Raw genomic sequence first — 23,561 nt, forward strand, 5'->3', positions numbered from 1 at the left:
CATATGGTAATTTATTTTTATTGAACAAATATAGAATCACATATTTAAAATGCTTGTATTTTTACTGACATTTTTATTCCTGATATATTTGAAAAAATTGAAACAATTAACTATGAAATTTTTTTTTATTGATGTGAAGTTTTTATTTTATTTTATTTTATTTTGTTTGGCACCCTCCCCACCTTCCCCTTCCCCCTCCCAAGAATGAGTTAACAGGTTAATCATGTTATATTTATATTTTTATACAAATTCAGATGTAGCTCCTTCGTTAATCAACCTCAGGCTTCTTCCTCTCCCATCCTTCCATTTTATTTTTTTTTATTTTAATAATTTTTTTATTGAACATAAATAGTATACATTTAAACTATATTTGGTGCCCTCTCCCCCCCGCCCCCATTTTCACTTTCCCCCTCCAACCAATGGTTGTCCAGGTTAACCATGTCATATTCATAATTTTAACATATTCAGATGTAGACCCTCATTAATCAAGATCAGCCTTCCTACTCTCCTATCTTTCCATTCAAACTTTGCTGATATTTCCCCTCCATTATCTGGAGTCCCACTGGTATCCTTTGTGTTTCCTAGTTTGGGCATATTAGAGGAAACATATGTACCTTTTCCTTCTGTGCTTGGCTGATCTCACTTAACATAATGTTCTCCAGGGCTTTCCATCTTCTTGCAAATGATATAATTTTGTTCTTCTTTATGGCTGAATAGAATTCCATTGTGTGTATTTCCCACAGTTTTGCTATCCATTCATCTGTTGATGGAGATCTGGGTTGGTTCCATATTTTGGCTATTACAAATTGTGCTGCTATGAACATAGGTATGCATATGTTGCTGTATTTCTCTGAATTCAACCCCTTTGGAATGATACCCAGGAGTGGTAGAGCTGGATCATGTGGTGGATCTATTCCCACCTTTCTTAGGAATCTCCACACAGATCTCCATAGTGGTTGAACTAGTTTGCATTCCCACCAACAGTGTAAAAGAGTTCCTCTTTCCCCACATCCTTGCCAGCATTTGTTGTTTGATTTCTTTATGCTTGCCACTCTGACTGGGGTTAGATGGAATCTCAGTGTAGTTTTGATTTGCATCTCCCTGATGGCCAGTGATGAAGAGCATCTTTTCATGTATCTATTGGCCCTTTGTATCTCTTCTTTTGTGAAGTGTCTATTTAGTTCATTTGCCCATTTCTTGATTGGGTTGTTTGTTTTGCTAGTGTAGAGTCATTTGAGCTCTTTGTATATTCTGGATATTAGCCCCCTATCAGAATGGCGGCTGGTAAAGATCCTTTCCCATTCTGTAGGCTTCCTCTTTAGGTTATTGATAGTTTCCTTTGATGAGAAGAAACTTTTTAGTTTGATATTATCCCACTTGTTTATTCTTGCTTTTATTTCCTGAGCTTTGGAGGTTTTGTTGAGAAAGTTACTGCCTGTGCCAATATGTTGTAGTGTTGAACCTATGCTCACCTCTACTAACTTCACAGTCTCAGGTCTAATTTCTAAGTCTTTGATCCATCTTGAGTTGATTCCTGTGTTTGGTGAGATATAGGGGTTTAGATTCATCTTTTTACAAATGGTTAGCCAGTTCTCCCAGCACCACTTGTTGAAAAGGCTGTCTTTTCTCCAGCGTATGCATTGTTTCTTTTAATAAAAGGAAGTGCCCTGATTTGTCTCTTTTGATGTGTTTTAGTTTAAAATCTGTTTTGTTGGATGTCAGGGTTGCTACCTCTGCTCTTTTTTGGTCACCATTGGCATGGTATATCTTTTTCCATCCTTTCACTTTCAGTCTGTGAATGTCTTTGGCTGTAACGTGAGTTTCTTGCAGACAGCATATATTTGGATTATGTTTCCTAATCCACATTGCCAGTCTATGTCTTTTGATTGGTGAGTTAAGTCCTTTGCCATTAAGAGATATTAATGAAATATGATATTTGTTTTCTGCCATTTTGTGTTCTGTCTACTCTTGGGTGGTTTGATCTTTCTTCTTTACTTAAATGGCCCACTTATTAACTTCCTCTCTTCTCTGATTCTGAAGTCTGCTTCTTTTTTCTTCCTTATGGTTTATTTCTTTAAGAATTTTCTCTAGTGTTGGCTTTGAATTCATGAATTTTTTGAGATTATGTTTATCCTGAAAGACTTTGGTTTCACCATTGATCTTGAATAGTAATTTTGCTGGATAAATGAGCTTTGGTTGGAAGTTATTTTCTTCCAGGGTCTAAATCACGTCGTACCAGTCTCTCCTAGCATTCCTGACCTGGGTTGTATAGTCTGGGGTGATTCTTATTGTTTTGCCTCTATATGTCACCCATCCTTTTGTTCTCACTGCCTTTAAGATTCCTTCCTTGGCCTCTATATTGGTAATTTTGGTTATTATGAGGTGTGGAGTGGTCTTTCTTTGGTCCTGTCTCAGTGGAGTTCTGTATGCCTCCTGGACATGAAGGTCCAAGTCTCTTTCCATATTTGGAAATTCTCTGAGATTATTACCTTGAAGATATTACAGATGCCCTTGGTCTGTACCTCTATCCCTTCTTCAATGCCTATTGCCTCTTTCATTTCATTCCAGACCTCTTTCTGATTCTTTTTTAGTATTTCTAACTCACCTTTCACCTCCTCTAGACTTGTTTTAAATCCTTTCATCATATTGTCCATCAAGATTCTGAACTCCCCTTCTTGCATTTCTAGTAGGTCAGTATTCGTGATTTCTGCTGTCTCTTCATAATTCTTGATCCTCATATTTATAGCGTTCTCTGTCCTGTTTTTCTGATTTCTACCCATTGTTTGTGAGTATTATGCTTAGTCTAATCTTAATATTAGAAGTTTAGGGGTATCGGCAAGTTAGCAGAGCTTTTCCAGTGTTGAGGGTGGGTGATATGGGAGGAACTGGGGTGATGGGTAAAGGAGTCAGATTAGTTAGAGGATATGTTTAGGTTGAGAAAGACTTTAAGTATGATAAGGTAATATCTTGCTGAGAATGAGAGAGAGTTAACTAGTAGGACTCTTGTCGTTAGTAAAGTAAGGAGATATGAAATACTTTGAGTATTAAACAAGGAGGTATATTATGGGGAAAAGTTTTGGGGGAGAAGAGTATATAGGTTAGTGCGGGGAAGTTTGTAAGAGGGGTGATGGAAGGAGCAGACAAACAAACAAAAAAAATCCATACAAGATACCAAGACTATTATGTAATCCAAGAAAAAGAAAGGAACATCCAATCAAAGGAGGAGAATGAAAAAAGGAAGAAAGGAGGGAGAAAGAGGAAAAAAGGGCAAGAATAAAATAAAAGGAACTAGCAGCTGTGTGAAATCAGAAAAGAAGGCAAACTATCAAATATATTTAAAAAAAAAAAAACAAGTTAAAGTAAAAGAAGGATGGGGAAAAAATAAAACAGCAATAACCATAACAAAACAAAAGCACTGTAAAAGCAAAACAAAACATCCACAATAACAGTAAAAAAAAAAAAAAAAAAAAAAAAAAAAAGTCCGCCGGGCTTGGTGGCGCATGCTTGTAATCCTCGCGCTTGGGAGGCGGAGACAGGAGGATTGCGCAGGTTCGAAGCCAGCCGTGCTGGCATAAGAGTCCATGTTTCAAAAATATAAAATAGGTCTGGGAGTATAGCCCGGAGGTAGAAGGGCTTCCAGGAACCCCAGTACCACTAAAAAAAATAAAATAAAAACAGTCCTACTTATTTATGAATATGGGGTCAGATCCATATAGTATTTGCATATCTGATTGCTTTGGTAACTTTCAGAATATAATCCAATGTCTCTTAGTTTTTTTTGTACTCTATTTTTATCTTCTTAGGTCACTCTGGGTGTTTAGACACCTTTCTTTCCTTTAACTGCTTTGGGTTTATGTGTCAGGATGTCTGGTGTTACTGTTAATAGATTCTGTACAATTCCCAGGTTCTGCATAATTCCAACCTGTAGTCAGGATCTCTGCACTCACCACCCTAGACTCTGGCCTGTGCTTCCCTACAGAAGGAGTGGAGGATGTCCAAAGTAGACTTGGAACCTCCCCTGCAGTCCTGTGCAGATAATGTGTCTCGATGGATTTTCCTGTGTCTCTGGAAATTCTAACTGGGCTAGCAGGTGTGGTCCCAAGATGTGCCCTGAGCAAAGGGTTGCTGGTTCCTGGATGCCCACACTTACTGCCAGAGCTCTGCCAGTTCCAAGAGTGCAGGCTGGGTGCGCTGCTATTACTGGACCCAGGTGTGAGTGGATATAGCTGCCTAGTGCCTGCTGCTATGCTCCTCCAAGGTGCATTGGGCTGTGCTCTAGACTAGAGCACAGTCTAGATATGGCAGTATCAGGCTGCCGGGTGGGCGGGAACTCCCAGCAGTGGGCCAAGGGTGCGGGATAGGTGCACAAGTGTCCGGGGGGCACAGGCGCTGTGAGGTGTCCAGCAATGATCTCTGCCTCCCACGGGCTGTAGAAGCTGGGGGCCTGAGGAGATCTCATGGGCACACAGAGCTTTCGCAGCCTGGAAAGCAGGCCTCCGGCAAGGTGGGTGTCTAGGCTCCAGTTGGGGGCGGGGGCTAGGCACACAAGGTAGGCTTCGATTTAGGGGTGGGGGTGGTGCAGGCACTGACTACTAGCGGGGGTCCGGGGCGCAGACAGGGTGTGAGAGGACAGTGCTGGGTTCTGAGGCGTGGGACAGATGCCCCAGGCCAGTGCTGGGCCTGGGGTGCACGCAAGTACCCACACTTTCCCTGGACGCACTCAGATACCTGGCTTCCTTGGTCCAGGCGTCCGTGGAAGTCTCTGTGCCGTTGTGATCCAGTCGCTGGTGAGCACACAGAATTCTGACGTGGGTGCTGCTCACTGCTTAAGATGAGGCTCTATGTCCGTTTTCCATCTCGGATTATCTTTTTTTTAAATTTTTTTTATTGGTGCATTATATTCATACAACTTATTGGGGTAAAAAACTTGTGTGTACAAACATGTACTCATCGCTGATTTAACCCCTACCCAAATCCCACCCCATTCCCTCCCTGTCCCTCCCTCCCTTGCTTGGCTTAGTGATTGACTTCGATATGTTTAAGTACATTGTGTGCTTTAGAGATTTTCCTCTCCCCCCTCCTTTCTCCTCCTTTAGGTTGTCTTGTTTGCTCCTCTTTTCTCCCTAACTCTCATATATGAGGGAAAGCATCTGATTATCTTGACGTGGTGATTTCAGTCAGGGCTCGGGAGTACAGTTTGGACAGGCAGGCAGCCCGCGCCAGCAGCCCACTTGCGGGGGTCCCGATTGTATCTGCAGTAGGTCTGGTGCCCAATCTTTTTCTTCTTCTTCTTCAAGTTCAGAGTTTCCACCGAGGTACCTGGATCTGTTTTGGTTCCTGGGATGTATTTATTTTGTTGATTAAGACACTGCTTTCTAAGTAGTTGAACTTTATTTATTTCAGCTCTCCATTCTGTCTTTGATGAGGTTTCTCCTCCATTGTCTGGAGTCCCTCTGGTATCCTTAATACTCCCTAGTTTGAGCATATTAAGGAAAACATAAGTCCCTTCTCTTTCTGTGCTTGGCTGAACTCACTTAACATAATGTTCTCCATGTCTTTCCATCTTCTCGCAAATGACATGATTTTGTTCTTTTTTTTTAATAGCTGAATAGAATTCCATTGTGTGTATTTCCCATAATATTGCGATACATTCATCTGTTGATGGAGACCTAGGTTGGTTCCATATTTTGACTATTACGAATTGTGCTGCTATGAACATGGGTATGCATATGTTGTTGTAGTTCCTTGATTTCAACCCCTTTGGAAAGATAACCAGGAGTGGTAGAGCTGGATCATATGGTGGCTCCATTCCCAGCTTTCTAAGGAATCTCCACACTGATCTCCATCCCACCAACAGTGTAAGTGTTCCTCTTTCCCCACATCCTTGCCAGCATTTGTTGTTGTTTGAGTTCTTTATGCCTGCCACTCTGATTGGGGTGAAATTGTTTTCTAAATGATGAACAATGTGAAATTGTTTCAACTCTTCCCTAGAACATTTTAAACTTTCAAGCTATTGTTCTTTTTGTTTGTTTGTTCTTATTTCTAAAACTTAAAGTGTATTCTCCTGGTAACTAATTGAGTTTTAATCATGCAGCTAAAAATTATTTATTAAGTAATTCTAATTTTCTGGTAGCCTGTGTTACTCCCAAAGGTCATGACCATCAAGAATATAGTTAATAGAATGTGGAAAGTATTTTCTGTAAAGCAAAAATAAAGCATAAACTCGAGTTTTTAAAGAATGAGGTTTGTTTTTAGAATATGTAAAGTTTTTGTCACTCTGGAGAGTTCAGTTGAAGGTAAAGAACTGCTGAGGCACATAAAATCTAGAAGGAAAAGATGATAAGATAAAAATACTTGAGGCAAAATTACCATGGATATAACACAAAAACATGAAGATAAGACTGAGTACATGTTTAGAGGGAAGATTTGAATATATACTGTTAGAAAATCTAAAAGATGAGAAATATAAAGGACACACTGATAAGGAATGGGGTTGGCTTGATTTACCTGGAATACAGTGGAAAGATTTTTTGCTAGGATCAAACATTGAGAGTCACTGTGGATTCTTGTTCATCTTAAAATGCAGTTAAAGGATGTCAGGCCTGGTGGAATATGCTTGTAAAACCAGGAGTCTCTTCCTGGATCACAGGAGGATTGCAGGTTTGAGACTAGTCTTAGCAACTTAAAGAGATGGTCAGCAATTTAGTGAGACACTATTTCAAAATACAAATAAAAATATCTGAGGGGAGATGTAACTTGGAGACAGAATGCTCCTGGTTTCAAACCCAGTACCAGAATGATGATGATGATGATGATGATGATGATGATGATGATGATAGTAATGACAAACAAAATAATAATAATAAAAAATAATAATATAGAACTGGGGTGTAGCTCAGAGATATAATGTGCTTGAATTCAATCTCCAGTGTCATACACACACACACACACACACACACACACACACACACACACAGACAAATTCAATTAAAGCTGACTGGAACAAGTATTAGGATGAATGAATTTAGTGGAGTAGTTTGACTAGGACAGAGTCCACTGAAAGTTCCTTAAATACAAATTTGAAGCACTAACTTTTATATATGTGGGTTTGTAGAAGTTCCAAAGTTTGTAAATAAAACGAACAAAGACTATTTTTGTTGTTTGATTAGGGTATGACTATGTGAGGAGACCCAGAAGATAAAGGGTCAGAAGTTTCTTCTTCAAGATGAGTTTTGTTATCACCACTGGAATTTGTTGACACAGAGTTGACCTACATCTTGTAAAAGTGTTATAAATTTTGAAAGCTGTGAAAATAATTGGTTTTTAAGGTTTCAAATAATCACAGTTCAATTTTTGTTAAAGAAACAGGATATATTTTAGATACCTTTTTAAGAGTATTCCCTAGAAATTGTAACCTACAAAATTTTCTGATTTTAAAAAATTTATAGCCTCATAAATTCAGAAAATATTGTATCCCAGATTTGAAAAATTTATAATAAAACTAGAAAAGTTTTGAAGAGCCTTAAATTAAAAAGAAAAAGAATGAAAATAAGTCTTTAGCTGAGTGTTACTTAGTTGTTTTACCCTCAACCAGGGTCACCATTGTTTTTGTAAAGATCCAAATTGTAAATATATTTTTAGCTTTGTGGCATATGAGACAAAATTAAAGCTATATAGGCATTCATATAAAAAGACTGAAAATAAATAGTCCCAAAATCCTATAAAGGTAATATAAAGTAAAATAATAGGTATAATGGTTTGAAATATAAATCTAAAATTGAAAAGAATAAAATTATTTTCCTGTGAATTACAGGTAAACATCCCCTGGCATCAAATTAGTTGCCAATTGGTCTATGAAATCCATTCCTAGCTCTTGGGCTGTAAAATAAGCATGGGCAGACCAAATTTTTTTTTTTCTGTGTACCATACTTTGCTGAATAATTATATAAACCATGGAAAATTCTTTCTTTCTTTTTTTAACACAATACTTATTAGAACTAGTGTTTTAGAAAATTACTCCTCTGCAGTGAAAAGCCAGAGAAAGCAAAGGATGATTGACATGAACCTCGTATAAGAAGGTAGTTTCTTTGTTTAATATGTGACATGGTAAAGTAAGTGATGTAAAGAAACAAGAGGAGCCATTAAGCACCTTAAACTAAGACCTGGAAAGCAGCGGTCACTAGAAAAGCCTGCTGTAAAATTCTGTCCTTCAGGGAATGCCAGAGTTCAGTTATGACAAAGAGGGAAAAGAAACAGGCAGAGAGAAACCGAGAATAGAGGGGAGTTGGTTGATTGTGGAGAAGCAGTATTGGAGCCCACAGTGAAAGGGAATGGAAGGTTGCTTTGCTAAAGTGCCAGGGAGTGTTACACATTATTACAGGATGGCAGTGTGGAAGAGGATCAGTTGTTAGTGGCATCTATAACTCTTCTTATCTGAGGATGATTGATGTGAACTGGAGCAGCATAGGAGATTGACTTGATGTAGTTTGTGTGGGGATGGTGGCCACTACACCGAGCGGCAAGGGGACTAGTTGGTGCGGTGATGGGCTGCATCACAGGTCCAGGCTCTTCTTTGTTAGTGCTTCTTTGTAGTTGGAATGTGTTAGCTCAGGATCCACAGTTTAATAGTGTTGGAAGAGTGGGATAAAAAGATGAATAACCTTATCTCAAAAAAGGGGATTCACCCCAGTTTTACTCTGTCATGCATACCCTCATGGCCTTCTGCCTTCTAGCAGGCCAGGTCATAGCCAGCCAGCCCTCGATGCCGGCTCCTTTGTCTTCCACTTGTTAGCCTTCAGAAGCATGAGGAATCAATTGTTATTGTTTATAAATTACTCAGTCTGTGGTATTCTATTATAGCAGCACCAACTAGACTAAGAAAGCAGGAAAGATGCTATTATAAGACATCACATTGCTTGAACTTAGTGTCAAAGGATTCTATGCTGTTAACTTGTGCCTTGTACATCCCAAGTGATTTTGAGCAGATAATATTTGCATGCAATTTCTCTTTTCATTCTCTTAGTTTTTGTCTGTTTCCTCTTTTTCATATTACTTTTAAGGTATGTGGGGTGTGTGTGTGTGTGTGTGTGTGTGTGTGTGTGTGTGTGTGTTCTGGGGGTTAAACCCAGGGGTGTTCTACCTCTATGTTACACTCCCAGCCCTTTTTATTTTTATTTTAAAACAAGATCCTGCTAAGTTGCTGAGGCATGTCTTGAACCTGTAATCATCCTGTTTCAGCCTCCCAAGTACTGGAATTACAAGTGTGTACCACAACTCCTGGTCTACTTTAAAATTTCTAGAAAAGTCTTTTCAGGGAGACTATTCTAGAAAAGTTAGTTCATTATTACTTTTAATCTTTGACCTCATCCTTCATTTATAAACTCAGAGATGTTTATGTACTGGTGACATTCATTCCAGTCTCTCATGGTTCATTTGATTCCCAATCATGTTATAGCTCTTCAACTGTATGATAGGAAGACATTAGTGGAGACTCAGTGTGGACTTTCCCATATCATCTTCATGCCCCATTTGTACATCTGATATTCTAGTGCTAGTAGTCTCTGTTTTGTCTATTGCAGCTTTAACATATTATACATATCAAGGTTAAGAAGCATACTCAACTCCTACCAAAAGCTGTTGTGAACACCACTCAATTTTAACTGAGGATGTCTTATTTCCTTACTGTGTTATTACCAGTAGCATTAGAAGACTCATAAGGGAAAGGTTTTCAGAAGCTCAGTTTTAGTTTAGTTTTAGTTGTTAATATTATGGTATCATTGGGATTATTTGTATCCCATTTCATTTTCTTCTTCTCAAAAAGTACAGATAATAAATTTTCAGATTAATTAAAATAAAATAAAAGATCTTATGATCATTATTAAATTTTTTCAAGGCACACACTTTATTCATCTTTATATTTCCAAAATTGGAACATTATTTTAAGTCATTGTTTTAGAAGAAATGAATCTTCAGAATGATAATTTAGCCAGGCATGGTGGTACACACATGTAATCTCAGCACTTGGGAAGCTGAGACAGGAGAATTGCACAGGTTCGAAGCCAGCCTCAGCTACTTAGTGAGGCTCTCAGCAACTTAATGAAATCCTGTTTCCAAATAAAGTATAAAATAGGTCTGGGAGGATAGCCTGGAGGTAGAAAAGCCCCTGAGTTCCATCCCCAGTACCACAAAAAATAAAAGAATGATCATTTAAATCCCAAAGTGGACAATTGTTAAGAAAGTAAACAATGACCCTTTTTGTTGCCCCAAAGTCCCTCCATTTCTCTAATAAAGGTCTAGCTGGCCCCATTCACTGTCTAACCCAATCCTATGGCCCTGTCATTCTCCCTCTTCCCTTTTTGCTCTTTCTATCCACTGTGCTTCCACCATGGGATAGATATTCTGGATCTACTTTGCTCGGGACATTTCCCCTGCATGGAAGTGTGTTTCTACCTCATTTCTGCTCAGAAAAACCTACTGGAATCTTTGTATTGAGCTACAATATCATATCTCACCTAAAGCCTTTCCTGACACTTCCACCCTCAACTACATTCAGACCATCTTAGCCCTTTGCTCAGATTTCAGTCATACTTGGTGTTTCATTATATTGCTAAAATAATATATTTCTAACTAAATTCATTAACACTTTATCTTTTCTATTTTAAATTGTATCATAATGCTTGTTGAGTAGTATGACATAGTCCCTCTAACCATGGATGGGGTACAGATTAAGACTGCAGTAAAATTGTAAATAAATGAATGAATATATAATCATCATTTCTCCATGTATACTCTTTCCTCATACACAGTTTCTTTCTTTTTTCATATTTAAATTTTTGTTAGAAATTTAAAAATACTTTTCCCAAATAAAAAACATGTATTTTTATACTCCCTTTAATAATATGAAATATGTCATATCACTTAGCATTGGCAATTGACCAAAGTACTATTTTCCTAAATATCTGACTAATTCTTTCTAATTTTTGTATCAGAGTCATTATTAAAGAAGAAACAAATAAGAAATAAACACAAATATTAATTGACATTTATTTTTATTTATATTGGAACATTGTAATTAGACATCATAGTGAGGTTCAGAGCAATACCTGCATACACGTACATAGCACTGGTGTATTTATTTCTGGATCTCATCCCCCATACATGTTAGTTAGATTGGTATTAATATCTAATGAAATATGACCATATAAATTCAGTAATCCATATTCAAGTAGATAGTAATTACTAAGGCAGAATGAAAAAATGGATTAAGAAATATAAGAAATAGGTCCTGAATAGTACACTATACTTAGAAATTTAGCCTAATGGTTTTAGACTTTTCTAAATGGAATGTGAAATTTTTTCTCCTCATTGAACTTTACCCCCCAACTGGACAAAGTTATAGTGTAAGTACTGAGAGAAAGACTCAGGTTTGTTGTTGTATTTTGTGAATACCAGTGACAACTAAAGGGAAGGATAGCTGTAAATAGTGTATTGTGAACAACCAAACAAATCATTAGGAACAAAAAATTATTAAATACCATCTCATATGCATGTATCCCCTCAAAAAAAGATTAGAGTATGTAGCAATATATTCTAATAGTACATTTGTAGTTATGCATGCATTATAGATAATATATAATTTTATCTATTTTAGCAGTTACTGAAACATATAAAATAGTTGGATACCAAGTTATGCTTAAATTTGGATGACTCATATCCTCAGTCCATCATTGGTTCAATCCAATTTACTTCATAAGAACATTATCCAGAAAAAAATAGTCTAATTCTGGACATAGGCATTCCATCACCAAGTCTATTCTTCTATGGTTATTTTACTGGTATCCACGACTTATGAAGGACACAGTGAAAAAAAAATGTTTGGATGTTTCTGTTTTGCAATAAAATAAAACTACATTTCTTCATTTGTGGCCAAGGATGCCTTGAAATTGCATGAAGTAGAATAAAGAATGTAGAGCTGTAGGGGAAATGTGCGTGAGAGATAGCCAAGCCTGGTTCCACCTTCTGCATTTTTCAATTTGTTTTCTTATCAGCACACTCATAAACTGGAAAGTATTAGGCACAAACCCATTGATAAGCATATAAGAATTTCTTCCAGTTTCTCTCAACCCTCCTTCAGGAAAACTTTTTTAAGGATCTTGGAGTTACCATTTGAAATAAAGGGAGTTACAATATAAATGTAAAAACAAATTATTTTAACCTTGGAGGCTAAAGGGCATATGCAACCCAGTTTGTACTAATATTCAGATGAATGAGAGGAAGACTGTTAGATGGGAAGAAAGGATTAATTCAACTCTCAATGTAAAAGGTGATGAAGGACTTTCTTTCCATGAGGATATAAAGGTTAAACATTTACATTCTACCTGCTAATTAATATTTGGAAAATACACAACAGAAAGTAACTCAGGCTTACTTTAAGATAAAATGTACGTATTAAAAATATATCTGAAGCTCTCAAAGCCATGAGAAGACTGGGATTCGAGGACAGGAAAATGAGCAGGAGCCATGATAGGATAGTCATTTTCAACATAGGAATATGTTCTGGAAAATATGTTTAAGGTATGGTAGCAAAATCTATTAAGGATGCTGCCTCTGAGAGTTAAATCCTTGCCATTTATCTCTGCCCTTGCTGGATACTGGAGAGTCTTCTTGGTGCTCTTGTGAATAGTTTATCAATAGAACTTTACTGCCTCAAGATTCAGAGTCATGCAAGAAGCCAGACCCGAGAATGTTTTATTAGGCTTTTTGTCCTCATGATTGCAGATTCAGCTTCCCAACTAATACCCACCAATACTGAGATAATGCAAGGATTCTCCAATATTGAAAGGGAAATGAGATGCTAAATGACCAAGGGAAAATGTACACTATATAGCTAATATAGAGAAACAAGTTAGAGTCGTTAACTTACTATCTTTTGTTTAGGTTTTGTTTTCTAAATAACTAGATAAGAATAGTTTGAGTTTTTCTAAATTATGATTTTATGGCCAACTACTCACTGCTAGCTTTAAGTAATTCAAAAATACTGAGCATGTATGTGTGGGTTCACTGACCAATATCTATAAATTGATTTTAGTTTCTTTAAACCTGTAGGCCACTGTGGAAACTGTTAATATTACTCCATTTACAAATGAGGAAAGTGGGGGTCAGAGAGGAGACCAAACATTGCCACAAATCTTAAGGAAGACAATTAGCATTGCTAGGATTACATCCTGTGTCTCCTGATATAAATTTCATTTTTCAATAGGGCCATGAAAAAAAACTTTCAGATCAAAGTCACTCCACCTGTCTTATATCCTTTCTTTCTTTCTTTCTTTCTTTTCTTTCTTTCTTTCTTTCTTTCTTTCTTTCTTTCTTTCTTTCTTTCCTTCCTTTCTCTCTTTCTCTCTTTCTCTCTTTCTCTCTTTCTCTCTTTCTTTCTTTCTTTCTTTCTTTCTTTCTTTCTTTCTTTCTTTCTTTCTTTCTTTCTTTCTTTCTTTCTTTTCTTTCATGGTACTGGTGTTCCTGGGAGCCCTTCTACCTCCGGGCTACACTTCCAAACACATTTTTCATACTTTTTTTAAAAATTTGGAAACAGGTTCTCTTAAGCCATCACAGCTGGCTTCAAACCTGTGCAATCCTCCTGTCTCCATCTCTCAAGCACGGGGATTACAAGCATGCACCACCACACCTGGGTATATATCTTCTTTTTTATATTTGTCTTTAATACTCAAAATCTTGCTTTTATCTTACTTTTAAGTTTTCTCTCAATGTTCTATTGCCATCATTCATTTCAGACAATGTTTTTTCCTAAATTAATACTCTCTTTTATAATTTTATTTTTTCCTTATCCACCACTAATTTACATGTGCTTATATTGGAAAGTCACATTAGACCACAAGATCCCATGTGTTTTTTGTCTTTGTATCTCCAGGGTTTAGCAGAGTCTCTCATGTATAGGAGGTGACAGATACATGTTTGGTTTATGATGAAGGGAAGTAAGGCCAGATGATGAGGTGGTTAAAGAAGCATGAAAAAGAAGGAAATAAACAGGAGCAAATGAATATACAGAATCTAGAATGAACCGTCTTCTAGCACTGTCTTAGGAGTCAGTATCAAAGGAAATTTTATATTTATTTGTTTATTATTTGTGGTACTAAGGATTGAACCCAGGGGCATTCTGCTCCCGAGCTACACCCTCAGGCCCATTTTTTATCTCTTTCTTCCTTTCTTTCTTTCTTTCTTTCTTTCTTTCTTTCTTTCTTTCTTTCCTTCCTTCTTTCTTCCTTTGAGCTTTGTACATACTCTTCCTTTCTTTCTTTTTTTGCAGGTCTGGGGATGCAACCCAGGCATTCGACCTCTGAGCTACACCGTGTGCCCTTTTTTTATTCTTTATTTTGAAACAGGGTCTCACTAATTATAGAGGGCCTCACTAAGTAGCTGAGGCTGTCTTTGAACTGCGATCCTCTGGTCTCAGCCTTCTGAACGCTGGGATTACAAGCATATGCCACCACGCTCGGCTATTCTTTATTTTTAAACAGGGTCTAAGTAAGTTGCAGAGGGGTGCACTAAGTAGCTGAGTCTGGCCACTAATCTACAATCTTCCTTTCTTAGCCTCCCAAGTATTTGGATTATAAGTGTGCTCCAGCATGCACAGCTAAGGAAGTTTTTTTATGATAGCAATAATATTGATGACTTTATCTCTTATGGGTTCCAATTAATTTATCAGATACATAAATATGTATGTCAATATTTTAATGATTGAAATTATCTATTCATCACTTTTCTTTTCTTAGTCTAAATGACTTTGTGGACTGAAATAACCAAGAGACAATCTGCTTTTACATTCAAGCCATGGGAGTTGGTTTTTTCACTAACTTATCTGGTATCCATTTGTCTCATAAAAAAATGGATAAAAGATGAGGCTTAGGGACTGGGAAATTACTTACACAATTAAAAATTTAAGACAAAAAGATGTATTTCCCTTTCAACAATTTATAATGTTCTATAAAGGTTTTTAGAAATAAGAACTTTGAAAGAGCTTCCTGATATGAATAATAGCAAATGTCAAAAGACGAGAGTTCCCTGATAGTGATTCTATTTCTAGAATGTCAGATACTGATGCAAAGGTGGCCTGAATGATTTGAATAAGTTGTTCTATAGCCCAGAGATCTTCCTGCAGTCAGATGAAAGCTGCACTTTATAACCAACAGGAAGATTGATTTAAGGCCAAATGTCAAAGGTAATCAAACCACTTACCTTGTGCTTGTAGCTTTACTTTGCACTCTATAAATGAACTTGAAGAATTTGTCGTATACTAGAAAATTAAGGAAACAGAATTTTATAAAGAGTAAAACAGATTGCTGCATTGTGGCCTTCAGTGAAATATTTATTAAAGTTTTTATGGTAATGTTTTGTAAGTACTAATGTAAATTCCATATTACATTTTTTCCTTTGATTTAAATTTATTTTAGCATGCATGCAGGAAAGGAGACAGAGCTGAGCTTTGTAAATACTCTTATCTGCACAGTGCCCAGAACAGAAACAGATTTTTTTTTTATACTCAGAAAATTTTATTCTGCCTTATACTAGTTACTGTTTTCTCAAAGCATCATCACTATCCCAGTTTTGAAAACCATTATAAGCTTTTAAAATCTTGGGAAATTGAATTATTTAATTTATGGAGCATATTCATGCCAAGAGTTTTTTTTAACCTCTAAATAAGTAGTTAGCTGAGGATAGTTTTGCAACCCACTTTTCCCTGCCAAGCGACATATGAAAATGTCTGGAGACATTTTTGATGGTCACATCTGAGGAGAGGGAATACTACTGGTGTCTAATGAGTAGAAATCAAGGATATTGCTGAATATCCTCTAGTCATCAACAACAAAGAAAGCTCTAGTACTAAATGTCTGTAGTTCCAAGTTAGAAACATTATGCTCTGTTAGGAAAATACCTATATTGTCATCAGTTTTAGAAAATATATCAAACACCAATTCTTTCTATAGCTTATGTCTGAGGTTAATTTCTGTATCACTCCTATTATTTTTATCATTAAAGTTAATGTTGGTAATTTATCTACAAATATGTAATCATCCATCATTATGTTTATATATATATGTATGTATTATAGTACAAATATAAATATGCTCAATAATTATCAGGGAAATGCAAATCAAAATGACAATCAGAAATCCCTTCACACTGTCCAAGGATGGCCCTTAGCCAATGAACAAAAGACAGGTGTTAGCTAGAATGTGAAGTTATACATCCTAAGGCATACTTAAAAATTATGCTAAGTGAGATTAGTCAGTCGCAAGAAGTTAGAAATCAGATGATTTCCCTAATATGTGAAAGCTAAGGTGAAATGGGTCATAGGAGGAATTCCAGGTTAAAAGAGAGAATTCTGAAAAAAATTAAAAATGAAACTTCCTCATGATCTAGTAGTTATACTTCTTGATATTCATCAAGAAGTATTGAAGCAGAAGAATTGAGATGAGGATTTCAAAAAGATATTAGTACTCCTTTTTATTGCAGCACTATTTAAAATAGCCAGCATGTGCAAACAATCCAAATGATCATAAATAGGCTATCTATGGTATGAAATACTAACTAGCTTTTGTTTCTTTTCTGTTATCAATAGCTGTCATCTGGGATAGTCTTTTTTTTTTTTCTGGTACTGGAGATTTAATCAGGAGGGATTCTATTTCCGAGCTACACTCTCAGCACTATTTTTTTATTCTTTATTTTTAAAACAGGATCTCATCGAGTTGCAAAGGGTCCCACTAAGTAGTGGCGGCTGTCCGCGAACCACGTGCGATCCTCCTGTCTCAGCCTCCTGAATGCTGGGATTACAAGCATGCACCACCATGCCCAGCTTTATTTTTTTATTTTTCTTTTAATTACAGCTTTTTTTCCCTCCAGAAAGCAAGGCATAGTAAAAAGCAATTAAAAAACTATTTCAACTCCACTGTAAGTTTACAGATTCCCCGATATGTAAAGATTTTTCAAATAATTCATAGTTTTTAAATTTAAGATTATCATAAAAATTACTCAAATCACTAAATGTGGAATAATTTCTGAGTAATAGTTCAGCTAAATAGATTAAGTGTTTAATTGCATTTATTCTCTTTTCTGTTTTTTTTTTAAGCTGGCTGAAAGTGTGAGTGCTGCTGTTGTAAGCCACTGTCACTGGTTAAGTTAGTCACAGAAGGCTCATTTCTGCTGTGATTACTCTCAACCCTCACATTATAAGGTCTTTTAATATCAAGTGCTAACTTCTCATTTTTGCTGTGACTACTCTCAACCCTCAAGTTGTAAGGTCATTTAATATTTAATGTTCATTTCTTTCTACATGTCCACCACCACTTGCTCGTGGTTGGGAAAAATATTTGCCAGTGTCTCCTCCTTCAGCAATCCAGGCTTCTGGGATATCCAGAACTTAGCGCATTTTCAGGTGGGTGTGACAGGAAGAAGAGAAGGAATCAACATGACAATTGGTTCTTAAAATTCTCCTACCACTAGTCTGCACTCCCACCAACAGTGTAAAAGAGTTCCTACTTCTCCACATCCTTTTTAGCATTTATTGTTATTTGACTTCTTTATGCTTGCCACTCTGATTGGGGTTAGATGGAATCTAAGTGTAGTTTTGATTTGCATCTCCCTGATGGCTAATAATGTTGAACATTTTTTTTCATGTATCTATTGGCCATTTGTATCTCTTCTTTTGTGAAGTGTCTATTCAATTCAGTCCCATTTCTTGATTGAGTTATTTGTTTTGCTAGTTCAGCCACTATGGAGATCAGTGTGCAGATTCCTTAGAAAACTGGGAATGGATCCACCATGTGATCCAGCTATACCATTCCTGGGTATCTTTCCAAAAGTGTTGAAATAAGAGAACTGCATTAACATATGCATACCCATTATCATAGCAGCACAATTTATAATAGCTAAAATATGGAATCAGTCTAGGTCTCCATAAACAGATGAATGGATTGAAAAATTATGGGAAATACACACAATGGAATTCTACTCAGCAATAAAGAAGAACAAAATCATGGCATTTGCAAGAAGATGGAAAGACCTGGAGAACATTATGTTAAGTGAGATCACCCAAGCACAGAAAGAGAAGGAACATATGTTTTCTCTAATATGCCCAAACTAGGGTATATTAGGGATACCAGACAGACTCCAGATAATGGAGGGAAAATCTCAGCAAAGCTAGAATGGAAGGGTGGGAGAGGAAGAAGGCTCAGGTTAATTAATGGAGGAGCTACAATTATATGTGTGACTGTAGCATGGTCAACCTGGAAACTCATTATTGGGAGGAGGGAAGGCAAAGCAGGGGTGGGCACCAAATACTGTGTGAGTATATGATATTGTCAATATGATTCAAATTATGATGTAAAACTATTGTGTACCAATAAAACTTTAAAAATTTAAAAAATCTCCTACACTAATAACATTCAATGTGTCTATTCAGTTGATAATGAGCAATATTGACTAACACATTGATTAAAATAATTTCTTGGAACACTTAAATCTTCTAACAGTATAGTTATCTTCCTGTTTGCGTAGGTGACTTCACAAATTATAAGTTATTTCGTGGATAGATTAAGAACACTAATTTTGAAAAACAAAATAGTTGAGTGCCCCATAAATTTAAGAGTGAGAGGATCAAATAGCTATTGTTTCAATTTATTATGCTGTTTGGGTGGCTTGTTGAAGGAATTAGTGATATCACGATATTGTGATATTTTAATTAGTACCATAGGGATAAATGGTATTAACGTTTGTCATATTTTCAGTATGATTTAAGTCTATTTGTAGACCTTGATGATGCCATTTGGATCCAGTTAAATTCTGTCAGAATGCACAAATAGTACCTGGAAATATGTGCTGCTCTCAAACTCAAATTGTCAAAGTAGTGGTTAGAGTTTGTGATTACTAGTTGAAAAAGATGTAACTCAATAAAAAATATTTGTATAATTGACAAAAGGTTAGAAATTATAAAATGATCATCTTTATGAAAGCTGCTATAAAGTCTTTTAGTTTACCAGAAACAAAGATCTTGTGAACATTCTCTGGTAGCGCATTAAAATTCTGGTTTCATATTGCTTGTTCTCTTACACTGGAGCAGACATCAGTCTCATATGGATTCTGACTATCATCCAATCTGTTCTTCAAATATAAATGTAATTACTGGTCAATAGTTTTGGACAATTTATACATCTGCTGAAGTCATGGGGGTTTTATTAATTATTTTGACTTAGAGATCTTTCTCTTTGGAAAGCTGATAGGACTATACTGCTTTGGGTGAAGTCACCACTATCCCTGGTAGAAGCTTAAGTAGATGAGGTGAGGATGGTCTGCAACCATTACTCACACTACTTGTTGAAACACACCAAGTGCTGAGTGTGCATATATTTCAATTACTATGAGCCTCATTATGATGTATAATTGCAATGCCACAATCAAAGTATATTTAAAATAAATGTTCAGATCTAAAAAAATGATGGAAGGGACTTTCTCCATGAAAGACTTTGTGCAACTTTGTGAAGGGCAAAAGAAAGTCATTTGTGCAAGATGCAAAGCTTAAGCTTTAGTTGACTAAAGTAAAATTCATTCTTTTTCTGAGTTATCAGAATCTGTGAAAGACCAACTTCCATTCTTTGTTAGGATACCTGAGAGATCCTTCTCAGACTTTTGCCTTTATATATGCTTTGTGTGTGTCTGTGTGTGTGTGTGTGTGTGTGTGTGTGTGTGTGTCACTGGGGGTGGAACCCAGGGGCTTTTCTACCTCTGGTCTATACTCCCAGAATATTTTATACTTTATTTGGAAATAGGGTCTCACTAAGTTGCTGAGAGCCTCACTAAATAGCTGAGGCTGGCTTTGAACCTGTGTGATCCTCCTGTCTCAGCCTCCCAAGCACTGGGATTACAAGTGTGCACCACTCTATATATGCTTTTAATGATAAGCATATTTGTTCTTTCATATTATCACCTGAAAATTTCTAACTGACATACAAACAAACAAATCTAATTTATTTAATCTTTTCCTCATTCCACTTATTACTATTGTTATTCTACTACTACTATTACTAGTAATAATAATATATATTTAACCTGCATCATCTGGATTACTGAATAGCAGTTGGGGATGATTTACATATGGACTGCAGCCACAGAGATTTTATTTTTATTCTAAATTTGTAAGTCAGGATTTTGAACCACATTTATGGGTATGAAATGAGCCTTGCTTCTGGTAATACTTACATGTGTTGTATATTCTATATCCATCATCTCATTTATTCTTCTCAATAAAGTAAAATATGTGTGAGTCTTATCTACATTAAAAAATTTTATTGGTTCATTGTAGTCATACATCTTAATGGAGTACAAGAAGGTAGAGGCATATACACACATTACTCAATTAGACATTACCCAATTCCCACCCCATAAAGGTCCCTAGGATTTTAAATTTAGGTTGTCTGATTATAACAGCCTATGCTGTTAAGCACCCTTCTGTAGTCTCTTTTAACTGTTTTTATTCTTAGATTGGCATTCTCATCTGACATATAAAAACTGGGTATTGGTGAAATGATAAACTATATATATGATATATGTACACACACACACACACACACACACACACACACACACACATATATATATATATATATATATATATATATATTAGCTATTAAGTGCTTGCCAAATCCTGTACATTTTCTGGAGATTAATATTGATTTTGTCACTACCCATGCAAAATTTAAAATCTAAGGTCCTGTAATTATTTAGACAATTATTTGGAAAGTTCTTGTATTTTCTCTATTTGCTGTTTTGTGTACAATTCTAAAGCATGGTGGACACATGAGCACTGGACCATCTTTCACTTTCTTAGTAGATCATTTGATATTAATTGCAATTAGGCTCATCCTGGGTAATCTTTAACTTTCCCAGTATGTACAAGAAATGTGGTTCTGTAGGATACTTTATAATACCACATAGATCAGCAGTTTAAAACATCTGGCATTAAAGATATTATACACTGAATAATAAATTTATTCTGAAGTGTTGATAGTAAAGACCCAGCCTTTTGTGTGGGCACTATTATTCTTTGGCTGGGGAAACTTCGATATTATTTTGGAAGACTCTCCCTGTGATCTGATTAAATTAAAATTCTTCCATTTCAGGAAAAATATTATTATTAATATTGTTTGCACTTGAGAAAAAGCTGACAAGAAATATTGGTATTTGTCAATGAAAAGGAATTTTATTATTTATCATACTGAATCTATAAGTCAAGTTAGATGGAATCAGTTTTCTAAAGAATATTTTATTGACCAACAAATGCAATATTTTAAAGTAAAGATCTAATATTGAAGCTTTTTAAACAGTTGGCTCCTACTTAAATGATATTGAGTTTCAGTTATCAGTCTTTTGAGCATGCAAAATTTTTTACTATGCAAGAAACATTGTTATTATATTGATAAAATATTGTTCTTAAATATTAATTTAAAAGCATCAAAACCAAGTGCATGTAATTTCTAAGTGACAATTTGATATGAACAAAAATAAACTGCCATTGGTAATTAAATATAGTACAAATGCATGCATTAGGTAAAAACAGTTTGAAAGCAAGCAAATAAGAAAACACTTAAATATTCAGTGATCATCCTATATTTAAAAAGACATCCTAACATGTTGGGATTTTTTTGTTTGTTTCATGTTTCCTGATCAAGATTTATATTTTTGAAAATAACATCTACTATCAACCTGATATAAAAAGCAGCTCATTGCGACTCACATCCTCGGGGAAAGAAGGCATTATTTTTAATGGGATTGCTGACTGGTTGTATGAAGGTGAGTCCAACAGATTTAGTTTCAAAAGAATTCAAGCAACATATTTTATACAAAATCTACAAGAAAAATTCTGCGCGTTCCATAATGATACGTACAGCACTATTTTTTCTCCTCATTTCCTCTCAAAATTGACTTCATGCTTTCATAGCTTTGCATGCGCTCATATTTTGCCTGGTGCTGATTTACATTTACTTACATGCTTCTATATTTGGTATATGTGTGAGTGTGTATATGCTGTATATATAGATGTATTTATTTATAGGTTATGTATATGTATACATATATAATAAACATCTATACATACATAAATATTTGTATATAGATAGATTCTGTTCAGGCTAGATAGATTTTGTTGTTGATGACATTTAATCTATGAGAGTGAATAGCTACCTCATATCGCTCTGGAATTAGATGCTGAATTTTTCAGACCCCTTGGAAAAAAGACACTAAAGCCTTTAGTGTCAAAAACTGCATAAAAGCCATTTGATTTTAGTTTGGTCCATTAGGGACACTCTGTAACATTTTAAAACTCAAGGCACAGAGAGACAAATAAAGGCTACCTGGAGAATTATTTTGAATAATAATTGAATCAAGTTTTGGTAATAGATAAGAATAGGGTTGGGGATGTAGCTCGGTGGTAAGTAGCATGAGGCCCTGGGTTCAATTCCTAGTACTTCAAATAAAAAGAATTAAGGTAATAGCCAAGAATGTAAAACTGAACCAGCAGATGAAAATCTATTCAATTTTAATTGTATGCTAATTACCAACTGAGTTTTCATATATATTGTCTGGGGAAGAAAATCTAGGATTCCAATCTCACCAAAGTATATTGAGATTTAATGCAAATCTATATGATTGCAAATTATAGACCTAAGATTCACCCAGAAAATCAATTTTATTTCTGGAACAAAACTTGTAGATGCAATGCCTCTACCTTAGATTTGACATTTTTAATTCTGTAGTAAGAATGACTCTTTCAGAGTATTCATCCATTTGCTTGGCATCTCACTCCATGACTACTGCTAAAAGCCAGTTCATTATTCAAAATACTGGTCAGATTCTAATATAGCAAAGAGTAATAAAATATATGGTCTTGACCTCATATTCAAGTGAAATATTTTGCTGGGTGGAACTATTTTATTAAAAGAGTTATAGTCATTGAAATTTATATATGTGTACATGCAGTGGTAGTCCTTGAGATTTATATATTTGTGTGTATGCCTGTTTATATCTGTAATAGATTTGTGTGTATATGTTGGCATCAAATAATGAAAGAATTTTAAAGGCCAAATTTTATTTTGAGGAATAATAAAAGCTACTGTGATTATCAGCAATAATTTTGCCATGGAAGTCCATAAACAGCTACAACAAAGAAATAGACAAACAAGTAAGAAGGTTCTTTAAAGGTGACAGAAGCTTACACTGGCTTTCCTATTTCAAAAGGGAAAGTTATTAGAGAGGCCTGGGATGGCCCACTGAAGGAAAGGAGCAGGTGTAGAACAAACATGGGTAGTTCTGGGAACTTAGCTAGCAGGAGCCAAATGATAACCTTCTTTGGAGGAACGCAGATCCCTTTATCTTCATGTCACTGGTACTGTGCGTGACACTGTGACAGTTGAAGAAGGCAGATCGATGCAATATGATAAGTACTCGAATCCCAGTCAACAGAGGACTCTGTAGTATAATAAAGGAGTAAGATATAGTTC

At 35.8% G+C, this 23,561-nt stretch overlaps 1 protein-coding gene across 5 annotated transcripts in view; it reads left to right on the forward strand.

Annotated features, from left to right (window-relative positions):
* Positions 1 to 23,561, forward strand: part of DPP10 (dipeptidyl peptidase like 10) — a gene marked incomplete at both ends in the record, with an annotated part of 1,533,989 nt that overhangs the window by 1,412,409 nt on the left and 98,019 nt on the right. For all 5 annotated transcript variants that reach the window (XM_080690187.1, XM_080690189.1, XM_080690186.1 and 2 more), the window contains one exon: positions 21,735 to 21,855. In XM_080690187.1, the coding sequence (XP_080546313.1) occupies positions 21,735 to 21,855 (121 nt within the window). The remainder of the gene's footprint in view (positions 1 to 21,734; positions 21,856 to 23,561) is intronic.

The sequence above is a fragment of the Muscardinus avellanarius genome (genome assembly GCF_963383645.1).
Source record: "Muscardinus avellanarius genome assembly, chromosome: 2".
In the NCBI taxonomy this organism is placed as follows: domain Eukaryota; kingdom Metazoa; phylum Chordata; class Mammalia; order Rodentia; family Gliridae; genus Muscardinus; species Muscardinus avellanarius.